The sequence below is a fragment of the Pogonomyrmex barbatus genome, unplaced genomic scaffold, assembly GCF_055798465.1.
Source record: "Pogonomyrmex barbatus isolate J1 unplaced genomic scaffold, ASM5579846v1 scaffold15, whole genome shotgun sequence".
NCBI classification, from domain to species: Eukaryota; Metazoa; Arthropoda; class Insecta; order Hymenoptera; family Formicidae; genus Pogonomyrmex; species Pogonomyrmex barbatus.
The window spans coordinates 1,307,939-1,334,346 of NW_028297111.1; the positions used below are offsets into that span (position 1 = coordinate 1,307,939).

The 26,408-nt window shown below is 29.6% G+C and overlaps 2 protein-coding genes and 1 pseudogene across 14 annotated transcripts in view; 1 reads left to right on the top strand and 2 right to left on the bottom strand.

The window, feature by feature from the left end:
- LOC105425468 (HIG1 domain family member 1A, mitochondrial-like) overlaps positions 1-26,408 on the bottom strand; it is an 81,488-nt gene that overhangs the window by 24,268 nt on the left and 30,812 nt on the right. For 5 of the 11 annotated variants that reach the window (XR_016138530.1, XR_016138529.1, XR_016138528.1 and 2 more), the window contains 2 exons: positions 14,117-25,908; positions 12,794-13,351 (listed from right to left, as the gene is read on the bottom strand). The gene's annotated coding sequence lies outside the window, so the exon portion shown is untranslated. Of the gene's footprint in view, positions 1-12,793; positions 13,352-14,116; positions 25,909-26,408 lie in introns of those variants that run through there. The other 6 variants (XR_016138521.1, XR_016138522.1, XR_016138525.1 and 3 more) reach the window with 6 other exon arrangements.
- On the bottom strand, positions 939-7,013 carry LOC148937219 (uncharacterized; annotated as a pseudogene).
- The window catches only part of LOC105425466 (TOX high mobility group box family member 4), a 78,774-nt gene continuing 63,257 nt past the window's right edge, over positions 10,892-26,408 (top strand). The window contains exons 1-2 of one of the 3 annotated variants that reach the window (XM_089073539.1): positions 10,892-11,577; positions 11,631-11,740. In XM_089073539.1, the coding sequence (XP_088929665.1) occupies positions 11,535-11,577; positions 11,631-11,740 (153 nt within the window). In that variant the 5' untranslated portion in view covers positions 10,892-11,534. The remainder of the gene's footprint in view (positions 11,578-11,630; positions 11,741-26,408) is intronic. The other 2 variants (XM_011636255.3, XM_089073540.1) reach the window with 2 other exon arrangements.

Below are 26,408 nucleotides of genomic sequence, written 5' to 3' on the forward strand. Positions count from 1 at the left end.
AAAAAGAATGATGATGACAACGACAAGAACAATGATGATCATGACGATTAATAAAAAATTTATATATTTCAACTTCATATCGTTATATTTCCACTTACGAGCGGATAAAGACAAAAAAATTTTTTTATACACTTCGAACCTAAGCGCTATTATCAATTAAATATATTAGAAATTTAATTAGTTTTTGAGATCCGATAATCTCAAGTAGATCCGCAACTGAACCGGCATACGCATAAAGATACAGCCAGCCTTTCTTTCGTAAGAGATTGGCACGTGAGATACTATCTTTTTAATTATTTTTGCATTCAGTTATCTAATAGCGTAATACATTAAAAATACTGTGAATAAATTTGAATATATTCATAGATAGTAAAAATTGTACATGCATATATATATATATATATATATATATATATATATGCATGTACATATATACACATACATATACATAGAAGATCTTTAACGTATATTGTTTCCGGCAACAATTGTAATTATATGGTTTGTACATTTTTTTGTGATACATACAATACATTATAAATACACACACACACACACACACACACACACACACACACACACACACAGAGAGAGTATTTGATTTAATCTATCTAGGTTAATTATGTAGTGTGTCTTAAATGAAAGAGTCAAAATAGAAAAATTAATGAAGTAGCCTGTAGGCAATTTTGAAATTTCTGCAAATTCACAACATTTCTCTAGGGAAGGGAGAGAGGAATCAAATTTTTTACATGATATCTTTCATGTACAAAAACAAATTAAAAATTTTGAAAACATAATTTATTTAATTTTGATTGCAAACTTGATTCCAACACAGCATATATCGTAGTTATAATATGTATTAAAATATATTCTAGAATGGCACTTTGTTTCAACTGCAACGAATAAATTTCTTAAAACCGTGATGTTATGGCGATGTGATGATATCGTATTTAGCACGCAAGAAACTACGAGGAAACGATTGTTCTCGTTATTATATCCTTTTTGTTGACCAAATGTAATTACTATTCGGACTATTGCGTATCACTTAAACATTAATTAATATATTGACGGAGAAGAGAGAAATACAGCTTTGATAAGTTATCATTGTTAGTTTAAAAACTAGAGATAAGAAATTAAGCATTTTTTTTCCTTGCTTTTAATTTTGCGACTACGTTTTATAAATGTTTCATGGCGCAACAGGAGCAACAAGAGACACAGGATAGTGTCCCGTCGTCAAGTTCACGCGCAATAAAGCTCGCATGGAACGGGCGGCGAGACGCCCGTAGCTCTATACATATACACGAGCTGTCGAGATAAGAGGAGCTCACATTTTCATGTTTCAACACGGCTGCACACGGATTGAGTTCTAACTAGGCTCAATCGACAGCTGGGATTTGAATTATACCATAAAAGTATTTTTAGTTTACCTCTCCGTGCCGTACGAACACAAAGTCCAAATTTTGTATAAATTTTTGAGCAAAAAAATGTTTACGTCATCCGGCGTAACTTTCCGGTATAATTTTGAGACGACAGTGCGGCACTTTGTTTTCAAGTTTTTTTTTTTACAGATATTTTAATAAATGTCTTTTGAAATGTCTTTCAAGATTAATATTTATAAATTTTGTATATTGTAAATTATAAAATAAAAGTTAGCTGATATTAAATTATATAATATATAATTATGTATCGTACATCTCTTTCAAAATATATATGTATGTATATATATATATGTATATATATGTATATATATATTTTTGTTATTATGAAATTATCAATTTTTGTAAAAATACTCATTGATCTAATAAAAATAATTTATTTCGCAAATAAATTCTGAATAAATAAGTTACAAAGTACCCATTGCTTTTAGAGGAATAATGTATTTCGTAAACAAATCCTATATGTAATTCTTGTTATTTTTATTATATTTGTATTGTCACAAAGTTATCCTAGATTTTTTATTTCAATAGTAATATATTTTTTCCATTTTAATCATATGAAAGCTGAGAATTATGTCTATTTTTTACCGATGTATTTTAATTTTAATCTCGATTTAACCTACTTTTTATCTTTCTCTAGTATAATTGTATAAAATATGCATAAGCATATACAGACAAATAATTATATTACATTTTTCTGAAATAAATTAACGTCAGTTTTTTCATATTAAATCTTTTGTAAAAGATCTCTTTTTCTACAGTACAGAGTGTATGTAATTGGTTCAAGTAATAAAAAATATTTTATCGAGCATTAATACAAACATTAATCTGCAATAATTCTATTTTTTTTATGTTAAATTAAAAATGATTAATTGAATAAGAAACATTCATGTTTGATGAAAATAAATAAAATCTTCAAAAATAAAATCAATCACGTCATAATAATGATTAATTTTATTTTTGAGAATCATTACTTTTTCATATTAATATATTGTACGTATAATGTATGCCAGAAAATTCTGTTTATATTTACAAGAGTATATTATAAGAATATACGTTTTGTCGTTTATTAAATGTCAAGTATTTAATTTCTAACATGAAGACGTACAATATGAAATAAAATATAATAAGTCGAAGACACATGTAAAGTATCATACAGGCGCACCATGTTTTCGTTAGCACGACCGTGAACTTGACCCTGATTCTTCACCCGACCTACGTCAACCAGACCACCAACTCGGTAAGGATAGTAGAGCTAAGCCAGTTTCTGTCAAGAAACTCGGCCATATACGAAAGAGCGGAAAAGGAGAAACGAGAATGTAGTTGAGAGCGAGAGTGAGAACGAGAGTAAAGTTGAGGGTGACCATAGTCAATCCCTAGCGAAATGGATTAATTCATTCTCGGAAAGTCCATTAACATAATCAAATTGTTTCAAATTTATCCTTCATTTATTATTATTATTATTCATTTATTATTATTAATATTTTTTCAGATATTGTACTTTTAGATATTTTTTTAGATATTGTATTAATCTTATTGTATTGGTCTTATTGTTATTTAAATATGCTTTACTTTTGATCTTTATTGTGTTTTTTTTTTATGCTAGTATACACGTGGCAAAAAATTTAAATATGGAAGTATATATAATTGTAAAAATGTTAATTTGAAATTTATAAATATGAAAAGTAGACATATATTTACATTATATTTTTTAAACATGCACTGCCCTTTTTATGTTCTTATAAAAGATTCATATTCTTTGGTAAATTTAATAAAAGAGATAATACAAAAGAAGAAGGATATTACTTGTGCCCCGTATACTTTGTATTTTTCTATCAATTTTTTAGATTGTTCAGTTCTTCGAATAGAACTAATAGAAAGAAGGAGTATCTCCATTAGCCGAATGCATAATTCATATTTCATTTATAAATCACTAAAGTGCAGATCTTTTCATGAGTCCGACTTTATTTTAATTTGATTTGAGATTACTTTTATTATTAAAAGAAATTTTGCTTTCTCGTCATTCACATATCTATAATAATGCAATACTGGTAATCGTTCATTATAATTTATATATTTATTATTATAATTTAATAAACATTCCTTAAATGTATATTATTCGTTTTCATGATGCATAATTAAAATCATAGATAATAAAAAATACTTCATGAATACCGAATATCTAATATTTATTTCCTCGTAAGTAATTTGAAAAATTTTTATAAATATCCTCTTCGAAAGAAACTTTAAGAATTAATCAGTGTTTTCAAAGATTTTAATGAAGAATCTTTTCAAGTTCTAATCGTTAATAAGAAAAATATTATATTTTCGAATAATACAATAAAATGATGAAATCAAATTAAGCAATTTAAGCAATTTGTTACATAATTTATTAAATAAAAAGCAAAAGAAGGAAAATAAAATGAACGAAAAGAACGATGGTTAAAATCATCAAAACTGAAATTTACTTGAAAGTAAATAAAGTGATACGATTTATATCGTGTGCAATCTAGGTTCTTATTATTCGGATATCGATTACATCGCTTAACAAACAAATGCACAAGAATGAGAAGAATCGTTTTCTGTTTTGAGAATGCTGAATACGATCTCGTTTACCAAACTGTTGTCATCACATAGCAGTTTTGAGACGTTTATAGTTAAAAGTTATAAAAATAGCTACTCTAATATATTTTGGTTACGATATGTGACTTGTTAAAGTTTTATCGTAATTAAAATAAAATATGTAATATTTTCAGTTTTAAAAAACACATTTAGCGAAAACATCGATTATGGTTAAAAAGATATTCATAATTAACAAGAGTTTATTGCGGCAAAGTTATAATTCTCATAGATAGCTAAATATTTATTTTTAATCATTTTTTAATTACATTATTCAAATTTAAGAGTTTTTCCAGATAACTGAATATTAAATTAAGGCCAAAGTTGGTAAATTCAATATGGCGAAATTAATTAAATCAAATATTTCAAAAAGAATTATATTAAAATATTTAAACATTATTAAATATTTTCAGTTTTCTGTCTTGAAAAACTCTGAAACTAAAGTAATATAATTAAAAAATATTCAATAAAGCCTTAATGGCTCATATAAGTCGCAACTTTCCTATATTAATTATGAATATCTTTTTAAGCGTAAGCAACACAACAAACTCCTTTTAAACTATTTCAAAGTTAAAAGTTCTAACAACGTACTGAATTTTGATTGCAATAAAACTTTTCTATAACGTCACATATATATTATATTATATGTTAAAATAACTCTTTGTTTGCAATTTTAATTGTAAATTTCTAAAAATTGTGAGTGATACAGTAATATAGTAAACGCAATCATAGTCAGCGTCGAAAAAATTACAGAAAATAGCTAGAAAATAGCAAGCATTTTTATACTCGAAGAAAGTAATCTTTTGTAATCTTTTTGAACAGTGTTAATAAAGATATCAAACAAATTAAAATGCATCCAAAAGACATTTGCACAATATGCGAAAGCGTGACAGATGATAATAGAGATACTCTTTTGTTATTCACATCTTTCTGAATATGAAATGTATGTGCAGGGGAAGAAACTGAGCATAAGCTTTTGATAGCGACTGTACTCACGCTGGAAAATCCATTTCGTTTTAACTTTACGTTCAAATTGAATGTTTTGTAGTTGTGTGTCGACTTGGGAGAGACGTAGCTGCCGGGGAAGAGAAACGAAGGAGAAGTTGGTAGGTTGACGTGGTGGAAGTTGATAGAGGAGAGAAGATGGTAGCGGAGTGAAGGGGAACACAGGTAGGATCGAGTCTGGCGCGGGATAGCAAGTGGGTGGTAGAAAGGGGTGTAGAGGTACCAAAAGGAGGAAGGCGAACGGCCGTATTCTGCTCTCCCCTTCTCAAAATCACATTCATCAGAGGCGGACAGCCGCACCGCTCCATCCCGCTCCCCTCCGCTTCGCTCCACTCCATTCTGCACAGGGGGGGTGGCACACAGTGCGCGGTACCAAAGAAGGTATAGTACCTGTGAGGAAGTATGAGTGAGGGAGGGGGGTAAATCTATGTACCAGAGGAAAGAGGAAGAGCGGGAGAGCGAGAGATGGTCGATGAGGGGCTGGAGAAGACAGGGGTGTAGGGGAGAGGCTGGGAGACGCGCGGATATTGATTCCCGCGGGATATGCGCGCGTTCAACGAGACTCGGAAGTCTGAAATATACGTATGCTGTTTTAAGAATGTATAGATATTATGCGTCTTATAAATCCACCATTATACTCATGTTATTCAAATTTCAAAGATGAAAAGATGTATTGTTTTTATTACCGTGAATCATCAGAAATACAACCTGGTTGCGAAAATTAAGATTGAAGATGTGATATCGATAGGAAAAAAGAAAACAACGAATAAAAGAATTAAAAAAATATTCGTGAGTTTCTTTAAGCCCAAATATACTCGTACAATACTGAGCGAATAATAAGGGAAAATACTAATTTATGCCGCCATATTAATGATTGTAATCATTATTATACATAATTATAATTAGTAATAGTAATTATTTGAACATTAATTATAAATAAATTAAATTTTATAAAAATACATATATATATAAAAATACAATATATATATATAATATAATACATATTTGTTTTTGGTTTGGAAATTTTTGCAAGATTACTCTCAAGAATCTAATTTATGGATTAAATATTTAAACTTAATTTTTCATCAATGTAGCCTTGCCTTACAGGGTAACATTCCGTTAGTTTTAAAACCATAAAACGATATGAAATTTTACGGAAAAATAACACGTTTTTACATGCTTACAATTATATTATATAACCACGACTATTTCCTGAAACGACAAAAGTATCATTGATGTATATTCAAAAATATAAGCATCATTGCTGACCGGAATAATCTCGAAAAAGCTTCACTCCACACTACAAAGTGATATTGCATTCAATAATGTTGATGAAGCGATAATCTTGATATTCCATTGCTTTTTAAACACGCAAAATTTTCAATAAGATCAGATAAATAAGAATAAGTTAGAATATTTCTATAAGATTAATCATTAGATTAATCGCTTACTGCATTTGTTGGATGCATGCAGACATAAGTGGACAATCACCAAAAAGAAGAGAATGAAAATAAAATAGCCGGGGGTAGGCAAGTCACGAGGAAACGAAGCGAGAGATAGAGGCGATTTTTAAGTTGTGTAATTTTCGAATGATAGTGTGAATAACGGACGCGTGACGTTAAAAAAAATCTTTAAGACGGGGGACTTAGGAGGTCGGAGAAAAGGAGGTTGAAAAGGAAAAGAAAGAGATATCACGTCTGATTCCTGATGGTCGCGTGAGTCCTCCTCTTTGTTTTCCCTCCGCCTCACTTGGCTGGTTGGTTGGACAGCTCGCTCGGGGCGAAAATCTAACGCGCGTAAACCAACACACAATGCGCCGCCACTACAAACTTTACTCCATGGCATTCGCCGTTGCCTCCATTTGCCAGCTAGCCAGTTCGGGCTAATCACTTTCCTGCTTGCTAGCCCGTCTGTTTGCTTGTTACCTACCGCACTTACTACTCCTGATACTACCATTACTATCTCCTACTGTCACTACGTACGTCTACTACTACCAGCGTTACCACTACCTCATGTTACTACAACAGTCCAACCACCACTACCGGCATTGCTGTGGCTACAACCTACGAGCACGTTTTATGAATGAAACCCACGTGCAAACCACGTGACTACCGTCACTGACCCTACGTACATAATGCTAATGATTGGGTCCACTTTATAATTATGACGTAATTCTTTGCAGCTTCCTCTTCGTCCGTTAATTGAAATCAATGTAATCGACTTATTCTACCGAATTACTGAAAATATATTCGTATTGTTGGATATTTGAATGCTTATTAAAAGCTTTCATAATTAATAGATACGTATTCTACATGTATGTATACACATATATACGTGCACGCGCGCAATCTGTGTGCGTTGCGTACGCGTATGCGCGCGCGCGCGCGCGCGCGTGTGTGTGTGTGTGTGTGTGAATTAATATTTGTGTATGTGCGGGTAGAGCGGTTTAAATTAAGCAAGTCAAAAGTTCTCTGTGAGTTTGCGATTTTCGTGATTAGTGATGAGTTGTTAATCAGTAAAAATTGCCGAATAATATGTATCCATCTGATCACCGGCAAATGCAATACGCGTGGCGAGATATGATCATTTAACGTTTAAATGTTCACTCGACTTAGGAACGCGACGAAATGTTTGGAGGTGTGCACTATAATCTGATGCTCTGTCATTTGTAGACCACAAATGTCCAAACATCTCGCTACACTTCTAGCAACCACGCTGGTGATCGCATCACGCTTTTGCCAATGGGCCGGGCAGATGTACAGAGTGTCTCATTTTATTGTAAACAGTCAAATATCCGGAAATTATGGAATTATAAAAAAAGAAAAAAATGTTTCGTATAAAAGTGATTTCGAAGGAATCACGTGATTATAATACTGATTCACTTGCAGATACGCCACTGTCGAAATTTTTTATAGTATTTATAGTTATTATTTTTTAAAATGGTATCATATGTTTTTTGTTATGTAATATGATTTTTCTAATTATTCTGGATATAAAAGTATTAAGGTACAGTTATTTAAAAGTCAATACTTTATGAGATATTTTACACTTTGTTCTGACATATTTTGATATACATTTTGACATAAAACATAAAATATGTTGTAAACTATTCATTTTTTAATAACCGTACTTTAATACTTTTATGCATAACATAATGAAACAAATTGATTAATATAGAGAAAACATATAGTTGTTTTTTAATAAAAGTATTTGCATATTGCTAACATTGCTGCATGATTTTTTTAAAGCAATTATGTATCTTCTTTACGCCAATTGATTTATCTCATTATTCTATGCATAAAAATATTAAGCATTAAAATACAATTATTAAAAAATAGATAGTTTATGAGATATTATAGATTTTGTCAGAATATCTCTGAACAAAATATAAAATATCTCGTCAACTATTGACATTTGTACCTTAGTATCCAAAACAATTAGAGAAATCGTATTATATACCAAAAAATATGTACGAGTTCATTTAAAAATAATAATGCCTATTAAAAATGGCTATTGAGAAATAGTGACTAAAAAATATTCGATAATGATATCATTTGTGAATAAATCAATATCATAATCATAATCTGAAAGTTTATAATTTTTATACATTTTTTTATCCCGTAATTTCTAAATATTTAACTATTTAAAATAAAATGGGATCTCCTCCCTCCCACATACGTACATACACACATAATTGTTTTAATATCTTGATATCTAATTTAAAAAATTACGAGCACTATAGAAGATTATTCAGTATTATACGAATATATTATATTATGTATCTACAGTTAATTAATAATTAATAGTTAATTAATTAATATAATAAATTCTATCAATATCTCAATTTAACCCTTTTGCTGCAGGCAATGTATATACAAGTTTTGGAAAACCAATTGTCGCGGACATGTTGCTGTATGCATACGTTATAAAAAAGTCGTTCGTCATTGTAAATGCTATATATGTGCAACGGCGCATAGATAATAAATACATGTAGAAAACTAGTGTCAAAACAAGACTAAATTGTTCGACGTAATAGCTCTGTTAAAAAATTTTTGTTTTAAGGGATTTAAGTTACGAATTAAATGTGGACTTAAAACAATACACTATTGATTGAAACGTACTATGAAAAGATTAAAAAGCTTGGTCCCATAGAAATAATATAAAATAAAATATTGATTTTTAGTTGTATATATATATATATATATATATATATATACACATATACATGTGTGTGTGTGTGTGTGTAGCTTGAAATAAAATTTAATTCTGCAATATTACGATTGTAAATTTTTTAATTTAATATACCGTTAAATTTGGAAAACTTATAAATCATTTATATAAAATATAAAATTTGTAGTGTTCCATGTTAATTTACAACGGAACATGAGAGTTTCTGTAATTTCTTTTACTTCTTTCTGTCCGTCATTACTTCTTGCTACTTAATGATCGATCTGCCCGTGATAGAACTTAAAAACGACAAGTGTAAAATTTATATAGCTTATTCAGTCGGGATCTTTAATAATTAACAAAAAAAATAAATTTATTCCATTTAAAAGTAATTTAAATTATATTTTTAAATACGTTTTTGTTATAAAGATATTTTAGTAAAAAAAATTATTGATAATTACATCTTTTTATATGTTGTTTTGTTGCATATATTATTTTAATTGCAAATTTATGGTAAATAAATGGAATCAATAAATTTCGAATATATAAATGATTACAAAGATGAAGCTTTCTAACTGATAGAAAATAAAATTGGCATACATCAAAAACTTCTAACGATCTCAGACTAGTCTTCTCTCTGAGATCGATCGATTGTCGCATAATACGAAAAGACAGTTTGGAAAAGATTTGAGAAAAGATAGTAGGCGTGAAAAAAATATTGACAATGTATCAAATCGAAAACTATAAATTCCCTTTCATGGACAACATTGTTATAGATAATTGATAAACGTTCAGTAGAACGTTTATTCTTTAACTGTTGAAAACTTTTTATACTACGATTTGAAAAGATTGTTCTCCTACAAGATAATCTAATATTAACATAAATATATAATTCTAATGACCAATATGGTCTCATGTTATAATGTGTCCCATGTATTGATGTGTTTCAATATTTTTGGAAAAGCGGTCAATCTGTGAAGAATACGAAGATGGCATCCAAGATTTTTTTTTGTAAAGCGACGCGGGACATACGCATTTTTGTCTGAGATGCGCATCGAGAAAGAGGAAAGTCGGATTTTGCGAATTTTCTGCGAGCGGACGATCACGGATGAACGTCATGTGCATCGAACAGTTGGATAGGAAGAGAAGACAAGGAGTATGGTGAGAAAGAAGGGGAGGGAGCGTGGAAAGGAGAAGAGAGAAAAGGGGAGAGTGGGGAGTCGGAGAGGGAAGGGGAAGGGAAATAAGAGAGAAAGAGAGAGAGAGAGAGGGGGGGAGGGGTAGGGGGTGGCGAGTGACATCAAGTTTCATAGTGGAATGACCATCTCGCGTTGCATCCACGACGCTTTCGCGGCGTAGCGCGCGTAACGCGCGCGATGTCACAATATATCATATATATATATATATATATATATATATATATATATATGATAGAAGCTAATACTAATCTAACATAATAATAACACCGCGCTTAGAGCGGTACATTCGCACCTGTACATATGTGGACATATACAGGATGTATATGTCCGACGAGCTAATCTTAAGATTCGTTCGCGCTTCGCGCCCGCGCCCGCGCCCACGGGACGGGGCGCGGAGCGGCAGCGAAGAGAAGAGTTTCCCCCGAAGTCTGAGCGCCACGGGAAGCATAACCACCGTGTAGCAGCCGTGTAGCCGTCAACCGTACAGCCGCCGTTGCATGCTCGCACGCGCGGCTCGTCGGCGGTCGCCCTCTCTCGTTACAAACCGCACTATCTCTCGCACGGTACTCCTGCCGACCTCAGTGACGTTCGTAGTCGCGTTGTCCACGTGCTGCGTTCGTAGCCCCCATTTTCCAGCCACGCGCGATCGACACATCAGTGGCCAACAAAGTGCGATCGGTGCGAACTGCCGCCTCCGATACACCTGGCACACATCGCAACGCGATTTCTTGTTTACATCGCTGTCGTTTCTTTTTTTTTTTTCTTTTTTTTTCCCCCCTCAAGTCCATTCTCTCTTTCTCGACGCTTCATCTCGACGCAAACAAGTAACAATATATATGTGATCGCATGGCGAGATATTTAAATGTTTCGATAATCGAAGGATACTTGAGGTAACTCGAATCGGGAGTTTCCACGTCAAATCAAAGTCGGTGTAATATCTCGCGCGAATCGCCGAATCGCCGTCGTGCGTTATACGCGTCGTGATTGGTGAGTGCGACCTTCGAAGCGGAGTTGCTAAACGGAGTCAAGTGTAATCAACGACTAAACAATACGTGTTTAACAATAAGACAATATTGTATTGCATTTGTGCGCAATCGACGAAAATCGTACGATGAGCGACGGTATAGTCGGTGCAATTGCAATCAGTTTGTTCGGTACTAGTTATTAATCTGTGTTTGTGTGTGATAGATCGCTTTTCATTTATAAGGACTCGTTCTAGGCGGCGAGAAGAAGCGTCGAATCGGTATGGATGCCGGTTACACCGTTCTTAGTAGCGATCTTGAAGCTTGCAGAATGTTCGATCAATATTCCTACAAGGTGAGCCAAACACACTGTTAATAATCATAAATAAAATAGGAGAAACGCCGCGTGGTTTTGTATCAGGTATTACCAGCCAATACCTTCCGCGCGTAAAAATGTTAACGCGTTTCATTCGAATAACATACAAACTTTTCTGAATCTTATTTCAAAAAAAAGTTATTTATATTATTTTCAATAAGCTATATTTTCCATATTTTTCACTTTCAAAAGATATAAACTTAAGAAAATTATATTTATCCGAAAACAGATTTCTCTAAATCTTGATTTTATCTTGAGATAAAACAAATTGAGAAAATTCTGTCTAGTTTTTGAGATAATTACGAATGATCATCATTAAGTTATTGCATTTCACGGAATGTAAATCGTATTCTGTTGCTAAAGGATTACCATTGCTAAAAGATTTATATTTTAGAGTTAGAGATATTTTTTAGATGTATAATCTTTGTTTAAAAGTATCTTTGTTAATATTCACTGTGCATAAATTTTACAATTTAAATAAATTTACGCTGAACTTTATCGAGTATGTGACAAAAATATTACAGAATAAACAAATAACTAGGAATCAGGAAATGCAGATAAATATCTCATTTGAAATTAATGAAACGAATAAACATTATTATTATTTATATCATTCTTATAAAAATATCGTGAAATAATTATAACTTAATTTATATCATTATGAAATTTATGTTTGTACTTTTGTGTGTGTGTGTGTGTGTGTGTGTGTGTGTGTGTGTGTGTGTGTGTGTGTGTGTGTGTTAGCTTCTATAACGTATGGAACAACTATTAGTAATGTCAATTGTGATGTTTTATAATTTTAGGTATCTCAGTAAACGTATAAATGCAATTCGTAAAAATAATTTTTGATAATATTACAATATTCGTACCCGGAATTAGCATAGTAAAAATTAATCCCATATTTTTCACAAGATTAAATAATGATTTTTTACAAATATGTGAATTGATTAAACAAAATTAAAGAAAGATACGCGAGATACACTGTTATGATAGTATTATGATATTACTAATCACAAATATTTACTCTTTCAATTTAATATCGTAATTTTTTATTTCAGATATTTTTTTAGCATTTTAGAATATACAAAGTATCGATTGTATTTTGTTGTTATTTATTGGCACTTTCACAAATGAAATGTCTTTTAGAATTCTTATCATTATCAACGTGGCTGAAGAATACCAAAGAATCTGCATGAGCAAAAGTTTATAGTATTTGATTGCTAGCATATAAATTCTAAATAATAATTGTGATAATTAACAGAAACAATTATTAATTTTTATTGATCCTCGGTACGCGAGAATTATTCGATGATGATATTCCTGGATCCGATTTCTGCTTTTATTCATCCCAACATTATGAAGGGTTCTCTCCCTTCCTTTCTTTCCCCACCTTGTGTCTCCCGATCCTATCTCTGCCTACTACACCATCGCCATCGACACTACTACTATTACCATACAGTGTCCTTATTTCCTAGTTCAATCTGATTTGAAACGTTCGTCTAAATTAAATCTCTTCCATAGAATATCGTTGTGTCTGGTATCGCGCGATCAATGTTTCTGATTGTGCGTATCTATTCGTCAGATCTTGTGCTGTACGAAACAATAAAACGACAAATATCAATGCGATCGTTCTATTTATACGTAGTTGTCTAAGTAAAATAACTAAGTATAAAATTATTTCCAATCTTTTATATCATTAATCGTGATATCAGATATATTCCGAAGAATGTATCGAGTAATAATTATGAATCAGAAAAATAAAATATTTTTATTAAGGATATTTTTAATTGTGTAATTTTTCATATTTTACTAATTTTACATTATAATATTATATACATACATATATATATATATATATATATATATATATATAAAACATATGTTATATATACTTTTATATTTATTATTATTAATTAAAAGTATGTTTAAAACTTAGTGGCGGACAATATTTTTCAAAGTTATTAAAGTAAAAATAGTAAATATCTAATTATAACATAAATTAAGAAACAAATCTTACTAGAAATAGAAGCGATTTTCTATGTCCTTTATAAAATGTTGAACTTTTTTTAATATTCACACATACGCGTGCGCGCGTTTATGGATTATATAATTTAGTACTTAAATAGAATATAGAGTTTTCGTCAATTACTAGCTGAAAATTTTAAATAAATAATAATTTTAAATTATACCATTATTGATGGTATCTCGTTGATTACCGCATACGCATTTTAATATTGCAAACGGCTTCATCGCGATAAAATCTATTTAGATTTTAATATCTAAGTTGAAAATTGATACTGTACACAACTTTTACCTTGCTTGGACAGAGAAAAATAAAACATTTTGAAATCTTACGGCGTTGATGATTAAATCGGTAGGCCATCGTGTCCATCGAGTTAGTGCAATTTCCCTTTTCCGATGCGATCCTTTTAAGAAAGATCGGACAAACTCGTTCCGAAAATCTACTTTGAAAAGCACTCGGGGCGACCCTTTGAGAAGCAGAATTTTTCCCTGGGTAATATCGCCCGTAGGTAGGTACCTAATGCATTTCTACAGGTTTATATACTCTTCCTCCACCTTCAAGCGAACCTTTCCCCTCCCGCCCCTCCCGGCACTACCGCGGCAGTAACAACCCGCGCCACCCGCTCTCGCCCCCTTTCTCCTTGCCTCCTTTTTCATTTCCCTCGGTCGCCCGCTTCCCTTCTTCCTCCGTACATACCCTCCTACACTCCGTTCCCCCCCCCCCTCCCCTCCCTCCCCTATCCTCCCATTCGTTTATTTCTACTCTTTTCCTCCGCCCGTTTCAACTTTTCATTCGGTTCTCTCCTCCTCCGTTGAAACAAAATGAAAGGCGAGCCCAGTTGGTATCCATAAAAGAATGAATAAACGTAGATTGAAAGGGCATAAAAAAGCATGTATGCGTACATACACACAACACACGAGACTGAAGCGAGCATATATCGCGAGTAAACGTGCGCGCGGACAAGTCGAAAGTGGGCGTATTTGTATTTATGTGTATTTACGTCTATGTATTGAAAAGAACGAATTAAAATCCGCAATCGCGATGGAACAAAGCAAATTTGTTTTAACGAACGTAGATAATTGAATTTTTTTTACTTGTGCCATTTACTTGTAGATATTATATATGATTAACGATTAAGACGATTTTCATTTTCTATATGCTTTATCGAAAAGTTCTTCGCGAGTGATAATGTATCTATTCTAAATTTTTTATTACATAATTTTTCATATACATTTTAATTTTTCGCCGAAGATGGCTCGAAAGGATGGCCGAAACGTACGGATTTGTAAGTTTAAATATATGACTGGAGGAAAGAAGAAAAAGAACATATTTATTATCAGGCTGTTACTCTCAATATCTTTTATTAATTTTCTATTCTTATCAATAATAAAAGTCCATTATTTTTTATTTCATACTTAATGTTTTAAATTGTTAAATAAATCTAGAGCTAAATGATAATGAGATGTTAAGCGAATCCATACAATCGTCGTTATACCGAAATGCTAGTATAGATAGTACGCTAGTACGCTAGTATTTCATAAGGCTAATATAGATAGTATTCATAATGCTCGAGTATAGATAATAATAATAATAAATATATAACGCAAACATTTTTTTTTATCGATTTCGGTTGCATTCTTATCTCGTTATTAAGATGCAAATCATAATACTTGCTCATTTGCATAGAATTTCTCTTTAAAAAGCTTGTTATAGAGTTCATTTCCGCGACTGATTGATCATCTTGATTTTCATGTGTTGGCGAGTGAATTTGTGTTGAGATTAGATGTCGTCATTTATTTTGAGTTCAATTTAATTAAAGCCTTTGATTAAGACTATTAAAGTTACAGATTAAGAACTTATACAGTGTTCTGAAATAAAAAATATATTTATATAAAGTGTAAAAAATATTCTCATTTTCTACACCGAAAAACCTCTAAATATCTCGAAGACAACACAGTTTAGAAAAAAAAGTGTTTCATGAAAATTACAGAATTTCGAAGATATGATATGATTAGAATATTAATCCATTCGTAGATCCAGTCTCGTGTTATCTTTTTATATTAGCGTTTTTTAAATCAAATTATATAATCTTTTATATGAAAATTATTCTGCATATAAAAATATTTAGCACAAAGTCATTAAAAAATCAATAGTTTACGATATTTTATATTTCTAAATATGCAAAAATAAAATATACAATATGAAATATTAATAGTTTGATAACTGTACGTGTATGTATGTATGTATGTATGTATGTATGTATGTATGTATGCACTTGTACGCGCGTATTTGTATGTATGTATGTGTATGTGTATGCATGTGTGTATGTATTCACGCGTTTTATGTATATATATCATGTTTTGCATGTAAATATGTATCAAATGATATATTCCAAACAGGCAAAATAAAAAGTCTTTGTATGCATTATTATAAGATTTTGACCAATACTTTTATATTACATCCAATAATTTTTAAAATCAGCGATTACAAAAATCTTTTTACTAGCATTACCTTATTTATACAAAGATTAATCTTCAAGTGTCTTCATAATTCATTTTGTCTCGACGATTCATAAGCTCACTATGCATTTTTAGAAAACAATTTTTAAATAATTTTATATTCTATTTAGAATTTAGATCCATTACTTTTAATCAGCCACTCTGAATTTTCAATTTTGATTTTAAATCGTATTTAGTGTATAAAATATTTGCAGCAAATAATTTTCAAGCATTTTTAAATAAATTTAAAAAATTAGTTTTCGCTGTTTTAAATACATCACATTTGAATGTTACAATGTTGACATCAAGATCGAAAGTAGTGATCCAGATCCCTCTTATGTAGCAAGCGCTTATAATTAAGAGACACGGTTGAGGTTCGCGTCAAGCGTGTCTGCCAGCGTTTACGCCCCAGAGACAAGCCCATGTATCTTCACGTGAACTGACTAAAATACCCAAGATTATTGGATCTCAAAAGTAATTGCAAATTCTTAATAAATAGTCTTTGATCGGGAGCTTTGATCGATAGCTCGATTTATTTAAAAAACAAATTTTCCTCTATATATATATATATATATATATATATATATATATATGTATGTATGTGTATGTGTGTGTGTGTTCTATTCCTTTTTGTTAGTGTGAAAAATGAATCATTTTTGAACATTGATTTTATCTCTTTATAGTAATTTCGGGTAGGAGATAAAAATTATAAATCAAATATTCTCTACAATAAATATTCTTTGTTATCAAAGTTTTATAATTTTTCAAATTTTCGAATTGAATGATTCTTTATAAGTTTATTTCCTTATAAGTTTATTAATATAAAAGAGAAATATATATCATACATTAATCTAATTTATACATGGATTTTAAATTAAAAATTATAAATTTTACTGTTATTTTGTTTTCTGTTATTTATATAATTAAAGTATTTACAATTTTAAATAATATTGAATAAGAAGAGGCAACGTTATTCAAAGGAAATATTTTTTTTATGATTTCGATATTAGGAATATATATTTATTAGGAAGTTTAATATAATTAATATATGATATATTTTTTAACAATATATCATATATGTAATATGTGCAAAAGACATTAAGTTAACAAAATAAAAAAAATCTCTTATCTAATTTAAATTATTTAATCTATTAAAGGATTCACAACATGATGTTTTCAATGTAAATAAAAAATGCTTTTTATATTCGTATTATATTGCAACAGAATACAAGCCAACGAATCTTATTAATATGATTTTCGATTCATTAACAAATAGCTCATGATTTTATTACTTGCCATCGATGATGCGCGCTTGCAAAAATTTTCGCAAAAATTATCGTAAAAATTTTCTTGTTGATTTTCTCAATATAATGACATTCTCAATATAATAACAGATCTTTGTAATCCTTACTAACTAGTAATTGACTCAAATGTCACAGAATGATTAAAATTATAAGATATAAAAAATGATAAAATTATAATAATTTATTGAATTATTATAATTTATTTTTAATATTAATTTAATATCAGATAGAAAACATTAAATTTTTTTTTCAAAGAAATACAATATTTAACAAGAATTTAGTGCTATATAAAGATAGATTCTTCCATATGATGACAAAGCCAAATGCTTTATATAAAACGTACACAGTTTTCTTAAATATAATTTTGTATTGTTAATTTAGTATACGCTTTATATGTTATTAATGCTACATTGTCTATTGATTATTACGGCACATTAGCAGCATATAACCGTCTTCTCTTCTCATTCATGTGTAATTCTTCAACATGGATATAACTAAGAAACGATCAAAGGAACGAACCGAGAGTCAGCAGCTGGTTGTTGGATCTGCTTTCCAGCTGTTGTCCAACCGCTATAACTCCTTCCAGTTCATTTAAAATCCTCTTTGCTTAATATATCTGCTCCATCCCATTTAATATCTTCTTTTTAGTCAGTTTTGGCAAAAGAAATAAAAAAATGGCATTAAATTTACACGCCTCTCGTTGTCTTTAATTATTTTTTATGTAAAGAGTCTATTTCCTTTTTTTTTTCGAGAAATTTTCACATCGAAGAGTGAATTTATCACTTTTACAAAAAATTTTACATTAAATATTGGCGCGGCAACACGGGTCGGTTTTGGTGCGGACTGCAAAAATCTTTCTTATAAAAGATATCCTCCAAAATTGAATATAACAACTCCATGAATTTAATCTTCCTTACAACTCGAATATATCCTCGCAAAAATATGTTTCTGACAAATTTCTTGTAATGCAGCTTGCAATCTTTTCATATCCATTGTAAATTCTGATATCGCAAGTAGTCTGATATCGTCGTAGTCTTTTCCTTATCGGTATTTTGCACGCTATCGCGAACGAGTCCTGAAAAATGTTGCATTTTCGAGCTATCGGGCTCAAAAACGACGATTGCTCTTTTGAAATGCATGCACCTAGAAAAAGAATAACACTTTACAAAAAGAACTCAGACGTTTTATTCATGTGTAAAACTACAAAAAAGTGCGATCGTAAATTTTTCTACTTTTGATGAATCGTCAATTTCTTCGCTGCTACCTCAACAATATACTCGTCGCCAAGCATTCCTTTTTTCGGGTTTTTTACTTGACATTAAAAAACCCGACATTCTTGAATTAGGAATATAAGGATACTTAATTAGGTTAATTAAGATTCGGGAATGCATCTGCTTTATATTATGAAAATTCGGAATGAGCGTGCATCCGCGAAATTGAACGGTAGTTTTACGTGCGCTCATAGTTGTTATGCGCGCGATAATACATTTAGAAATATCAAGAAAATTGTCAATATTGTTATTGAATATTTTTTACAAAAGCTAAACATACAATTTTGAAAATACAGATACAAACTAGAAAGTATTTGATAATATAGCAATTTTTATATTGTTTTATATGTTTAATTAATTAATCAAAAATAAAAGATCAGAGAAAATAAGCCTCAAAACTAACATAGTTAGCTATGATGCCAGAATTCAAAGATAGATCCTATAATAGAAGAGTTAGACTTTTTTAATCATTCTATTTTCTTATTCTCTAGCAAGCGAACAGCTTGCTTTTGCCGGATTGTCAAAATCTTTTTCCTTTATTATGATGATGTGACGATATAGTTTCTCTTTCTTCTACAGAAGCCATCTGTACAAAATACCTACTAGTATACTCCTAAATTCCTAGAATTCTTTACTTCAAAGTTGTGATGATATAATTACTTTGTGTAAATTTATACAACATACTTTTATTTATACAACATACTTTTTGATTATGTTATTCCATAAAATGCAAGTCGTAATGTAATAAGGGTTATATTAGGTCAAGTTACCATATCATACTCGTGCAATGTTTTCGAACGTAGTTTTATATGTACCAATTTACGCTATAATCTCATTTTGTATTTAAAATTATCGCATTATAAGAAAAATAAGAAAAAGAAAAATATAAATAAAATAGTAATAGGAAGTTACAAACTTGTAAAATAATCCAATATTAATATTATACTTATTATTGTTTAAACTACTGTAATTTGCAAAAAAATTATAAGAATTTTATTTTCGCATTAAAAATAATTTTTAATTGATTTTATATAAAAACAACCTACAAAAATATGAATTATGGATTTTTGCTTCTTTAATTATCTAAGTAGATCATATTTTTATCAGTGTTAATAAAGTGCAATGTTTAGTTTCTGAGAAATAAGGAAATGTCTCTTTAGGAGACCTATATCCACGCAATCTTATCTTCTGAACTCCGTTTGAAAAAAAAATGTTTTAAGTAAAATTTATTTAACATTATTTAAAAAAAGATATTTTGTAATGAACATATTTTTTCTAGAAGGTATCTCTAAAATTTTAAGGTGATCTACATTTTCTTAAATGGAATTATATATTTTTTATTACATAATATGATTCCTCTAATTATAAAAGTATTAAATCTTCTATTGATTGCATCTTAAATATAACATCAGAAAACATATATAAGAAAACATATGATAAGAATTCTTGTAAAATAAATTGAAATAGAAACGTTTTCACTCGACAGAACAGAAAAAATATATAAAAAATTTTTTCCTTTTCTCCTCTGATTAATAAATTAATAAATAACAATATATTTAAAATTAAATTATAGTTCACTTCTTGACTATGCATAATTCATTTTTTACATATGTAGTTATTTATTGATTTTCGGAACAAAAAGAGAATATTCGGTGTATTTAGAAGTCTATTTTATCGAAAAATATTTTTATTTTAATGTATTTTGCTAGAATTTTCATTATGTATTTTCTCATGTCTGACGTCATAATTCGATAAGATAAGACGCTAAAGACGATTGCAGTGAACTAACAGGAGTCTTAAAGTAGTACACTCATAAAAAATTCAATAGTTTATAAGATATTTTCTACTTTATTTTGACATGTTCTGATATAAAATATAAGATATTTCATAAATTATTCATTTTTTAATAACCGCACTTAAAACTTTTACATAGAATGAAAAAACAAATCAAGAGCAAAGAAAATATATATATATATATATATATATATATATATATATATATACAATTGCTTTAAAAAGATTGCAATTAGCAATATGCAAGTATATATTTTTTTAAACAGCTACATGCTTTCTACATATAAAATTATTTTCGAGAATCGCGTAACTCAATCAAAAATTATATAAAAATATAAATATGCTTTATTCTTTGTAGCTCATAATGAAAAAATCCGTGTGTATTCGTGAAGTGGATTGTTCGGAATCAAATATCTCATGCATATTGTCGCTTGTATGCGTATTTAATTGGCTTGGCGTCGAATAACTCACTATTATAGTTTGTCAAGATTAAGTTTATTATTGTAATGAAAAATTTATAGTAATTGAAAATAAGCGGCCTGCGTGAAACGTAATTTCTAGTATATCAAATAAATTATGTTTAAGTTACTATAAGCACTAGGAAAGATAATTGCATTTAAATTTTGAGATAAATTTTGTGTAAATTATTAATTTATATTAATTCTATATCGATACGTAAAATCTTTTTTATTAATTTTTGAGTTATCAGGAGATATTTTTTGATCCTATGATATAATCTTTTTGGTCTATTTATATTTGATATTTATGTTTTTCGTAATATAAATTACTTTAAAACAAAATTTATATGAATTCTGATCAATATAGATAATTTTGCAACTTACATTGTGTTTTCTTAATATGCTAAAATAAAAATGTTTATTATATTAAATGTTTATTTTTTCAATTTTTCTGATCAACATAAATATTTCAACATAAATATTTTGATTTTACTCAACATATCCTGAGCAAGATTATGTTATTTTTTTACAATGTATGTTGCCACAGTTATTTATATGCAATGTTGAAATTATATAATTAATAAAACTGAACAATCTTTTATAATGCTTTTTATCAGAAATGCAATTTAAAATAATAAAGTGACAAGAATCTATATCAGTGTTGCCATTCATTCATTTAAGTCACTCAAGTTTTTTTTTGTCACCTTTTTTTGACAAATCACTAAAAAGTTTATTATCGTCCAAAATAGTATCATTATAAACTATCGTTTTTCCTGAGTTGACATAAAATTTATAAAATATGTGTTCTATTCATATTTTTGTTATCTCATCTGATATCAATTGCTACTCGATTACTATCATTTATTAATTTATATTGTATTAGTAAAATTTTTGTTTCTCTTTATTAGAAATTTTTAAATATTCTATGAAGAAAAAGTTATATGTTAAATTATTCGATAAATTCGGAGAAATAAGAATGTTATTCCTTTTTGCTTGAATGATTTTAATTATCTTGAAAATACGATAAAAATTTGTCAATCGTTTTTTGTCATTATTTTAATGCCTAAAAATTATTTTTTGTTATTTTTTTCTATTAAAAAGCGGCCACTAATTCACTTTTTTTGATTCGATGACTAGCAGCGCTGATACATGATTTTGTATTTTGTAATAAAAGAATATATAGGTAGACTCAGGTAGCTATATGAGATACTGTTGAAAATCCATTGTGGTCTATCAAAATGAATCGAACGCACAGCTGTGCATTATGGCTTCTAATATCATCGATCCTTCAAATTTTGAATTTAAAAATAACTGTACAGTATTTTTGTAGCTTTAAAATAGTGAAAAATGAAAATATATATTTTTTTTTAATTTCTCAATTTCTTACGACTCTTTTATAAAGCAAACTATTTTGTCGTTAACCATAATCATTTATCTTGATACATATTTTATGTTTTTATTGCGATTGTTAATATTTAAATTCATATTACAATATATCAGTCGACATCAAACTTTACACTCGAGCAAATCATAATTATTTGATTTATATATTATAGCTATTAAATTAGATTTTATCAATACATTTATTATTCTGTTATTAATAATATAAAATAATGAACTTGATTAAATTATGAAGTCTAATAAAAAAAATATATGCAATATATGGAATCTCTCTTCTTCCATTCCTCTTTATTAATGCTTTTACCAGACTTGCATCATGATCGAACACACATATCAAATGTGATTGAATTTATATTACGTTCTGCGCATTGAAAGGAATGGAACTGTTATGTCACTTTTTTCCAACACTTGAACTTTTTTCTCACTTGGAGCTAATTTTTACAATTTTAACGGTTTAATAACAATATCCGAAAATAATAGATATTTTCTTGTTGATCCGCATTTATATGTGTCCTCGTTCGATCATCTCTTTCTCATTGGTCATGATATGCCTTAGTTTTTCTTCTCTCTGTCTCTCTCTCTCTCTCGTTCTCTCTCTCTCTCTCCTTTCTCTAATAGTTTCATTCCTGTCGCTCGTTTGCACGTTTACTCGCGATACGACGAACACCTGGTGCGCGCACCTGAGTCCTTAAGGCCGTTCAACTCGTACTGCACGAGCGCGTGTTTTGTTCGTTTCTTTTTCGTTCAGATATGATCGTATAAATATACTCGCGTAAACTTACATTCAAAATTTTGATGGGCCGTTGTACTTAAAGATTAAACGATAAATAAAGTAACGAAAGAAAGTGAAAAGAGAATAAAAATTTCTCGCAATCGTGTATAAATGTAAGAAACGCGTGATTTAGTTGGTGTGTGTGTGTGTGTGTGTGTGTGTGTGTGTAACAAAAAACAAATGCTATGAGGAACAAAAGCGATGTAATAACTTGTTTAGTCTTTGTCTAATTAATAAGCTCTCTAATTAATAAGCCTGCCTTCATTCTAAATAGAATATAGTTTAATAATTATAATGTATGTGTACACACACACACACACACACACACACACACACACACACACACACACACACACACACACACACACACACACACACACACACACACACACACACACACACACACACATTATAATTATTAAACTATATTCTATTTAGAATGAATGCAAGCAACCAAGCTTATTAATTACACAAAGACTAAACAAGAGTTGTTACATCGCTTTTCTTCCTCATAGCATTTGTTTTTTGTTATTTTTATAATGAAAGAAAATTTGCAATATAATAAAAGAGATGAATTTTTCATTACGACCATCTTTCTCAGATTGAGTCACGTGAGTCACAAATAACAGCTGCGCTCATTCCAGTTAAAATACAATTCTACACACACACACAATAGCTATTATATAATATAATGTAACACAGAACCTACTTTTAAAAATAGTATGTTAATTTGATATTTGAATTTATTGTTACCTGTTTCCCGCGATGCTAATTAGTCATATCTATCTCGATGCGTGACTTCCTATCGCGAGCGGATGTACATAGCATATTTTTTAATCTAGTATGATTAAGATTACTAAGGTTTAAGATTAAGATTAAATTTACTTTTATTATAATCGAAAATTTACAGAGTATAAAAATAAATGACGCGCGCTTTATGATTTCTAGTTATTATAAAAAAACTAATTGAAAAAATGAACTGACACGATTTCTTTATTATTATGCAATAACACTTCGTGACAATGTAATTATTAATTAATAAAATATGCACTGATTTAATACTACTAACACTGTTTAACAAAAACAGTGCAGAACTAGAATAATAGTTTGTCATAGTTTTTTGGATACTAAATACGAACTTGTTCAAGAAATTACTCTATTATGTTTCAACAAATTGCAATTACAATTACAAAAATGATTATTTTAATGTCATATATGTTATATTATAACTACGATATAATGTATATTGCAATCAGAATTAAATACATTGTTAAGACCTACAGTTTTTCAAAGAAATTTATTGTGTTGATTAAGGAAAGACGAGCAAATTCCGACGGAAAACCACATATGTACCTAAATATATGTCATACATTCGTGTGTGTGTGTGTGTGTGTGTGTGTGTGTGTGTGTGTGTGTGTATTCGTGTGCACATATATACAAATTTTCATAAACTTTTGTTGCACATTAGGCATCTAAAACTTGGATCTAAAAATTCAACGATGTTTCTTCATGTAATCTGTTTATTTTAACCAATTTTGTAAGGTTACAAAAATATAAAGCAAATATTGACACGAGTTGACAACTCTGGACGCCATATTAAAGTAGCAAATTAGAAAAAGATCTAAATTTAAAAAAATTTTTTTCGTTTTTTTGAAGTCGCAATAAATATGTGTTTATAAACTTTAATTATGAAAGAAGGTTTTCATATAAATTTATGAAAGCAATACATAAAAAGTTTTTATAAAAAATATCATATTTTGTCAGATAAGATTAGTATTCCCTTCAGAATCCGTTGCGTCAAAATTGTTTTACGTAGATCATTGAGCATATAAATCTATAAAATATTTTTTGATGATATTATTTTGGTTTAAAATATTTTTAGCTTGATAAATACTAACTTAAAGTCAAAATAGCCGGAATCAAAATTAAAAATGTTTATGTCTATTTGAAATGATTGTCGTAGTTGATTCCATTTAATAACAAGTGAATTTCTTTTCAGAATCTTAACAATAGATTTAATTTTGATTGTAATAAAATTTTTTTCTTTAATATATCGCGTAATGTACTTGTATTATCAAAGGATATTAAAATAATCCTATTTGCAACTTTAACTGCAAATTTCTTAGAGCTATGGTGTAAGTAATTTTGTAAAATAATTTTGTAAATGGAATTGTATTTAGTGTTCAAAGAACTTATTCTCGTTTATTTTCTCGATTATTCTCGTCTTTGTGCTTCAAAAAATTTTTTTTGAATTATAATCAAAGATGCAAGAGTCGAGTCGTTTCAAATTAATGATACATAAATATTTATATCATGACAAGACCATAAATATACATGTTATGTTAAAAAGTAATACTGCTTTTTTTAATGCAAATGTTTTTCCATCCAGTGATTTTGAAGAACTTAAAGAGAGTTCTGTTCGCTCAATTCAGAATAAATTTAATTGGAACGTAGAATATTTATCCAGCAGATATCGATCGTTAGGCAATTTATGACATCGTGGATGAATAAATGGATGCATAGATGGATGGACGAAGGGATTCTTACGCCAGTGGGTTGTTTCGATCCATGTTGTCAGACCGGATTCCTGACTGCCAAGGTCACTTCGCCATCGCAGCACTACCACCTGCAGCACGAATAATCGTACTATATCGTCTTCTTTCTTTCATATTTTTTTCCCGTTTTTGTTCGGATGCTCTCTAATTAATTTCGATAATATTCTGATTCTTCTAAAAACAATCTCAATTCGGACGGTATTTGCAAGTTAAAATACTTATCATTATCTATTCTTATCATTATCTATAAAATATATTTTATGAACAACAACAGGATTACTAACACAAATAAAAATAGTCATTAAATTGTCATTAATAAACAAATGTAAATCATAGATAATTATCGATGTATATAATCTTTGCGACATTGCATATACGAAATCTAACCGACGAAGTGCTCGTCACGCAATGAGGCCTCGAACAGTGAGTGTAAGAACCTCGACGTACCGTACAATATAATCAAAAGTCTATTATGTATTGCAAATTAAATGCAATGGCGTATCGCTAGGTAATATTAATTTACGCTTTTATATAAGTTTTTACTCTTACCGAACTCTTTTGTCGAGCTGTT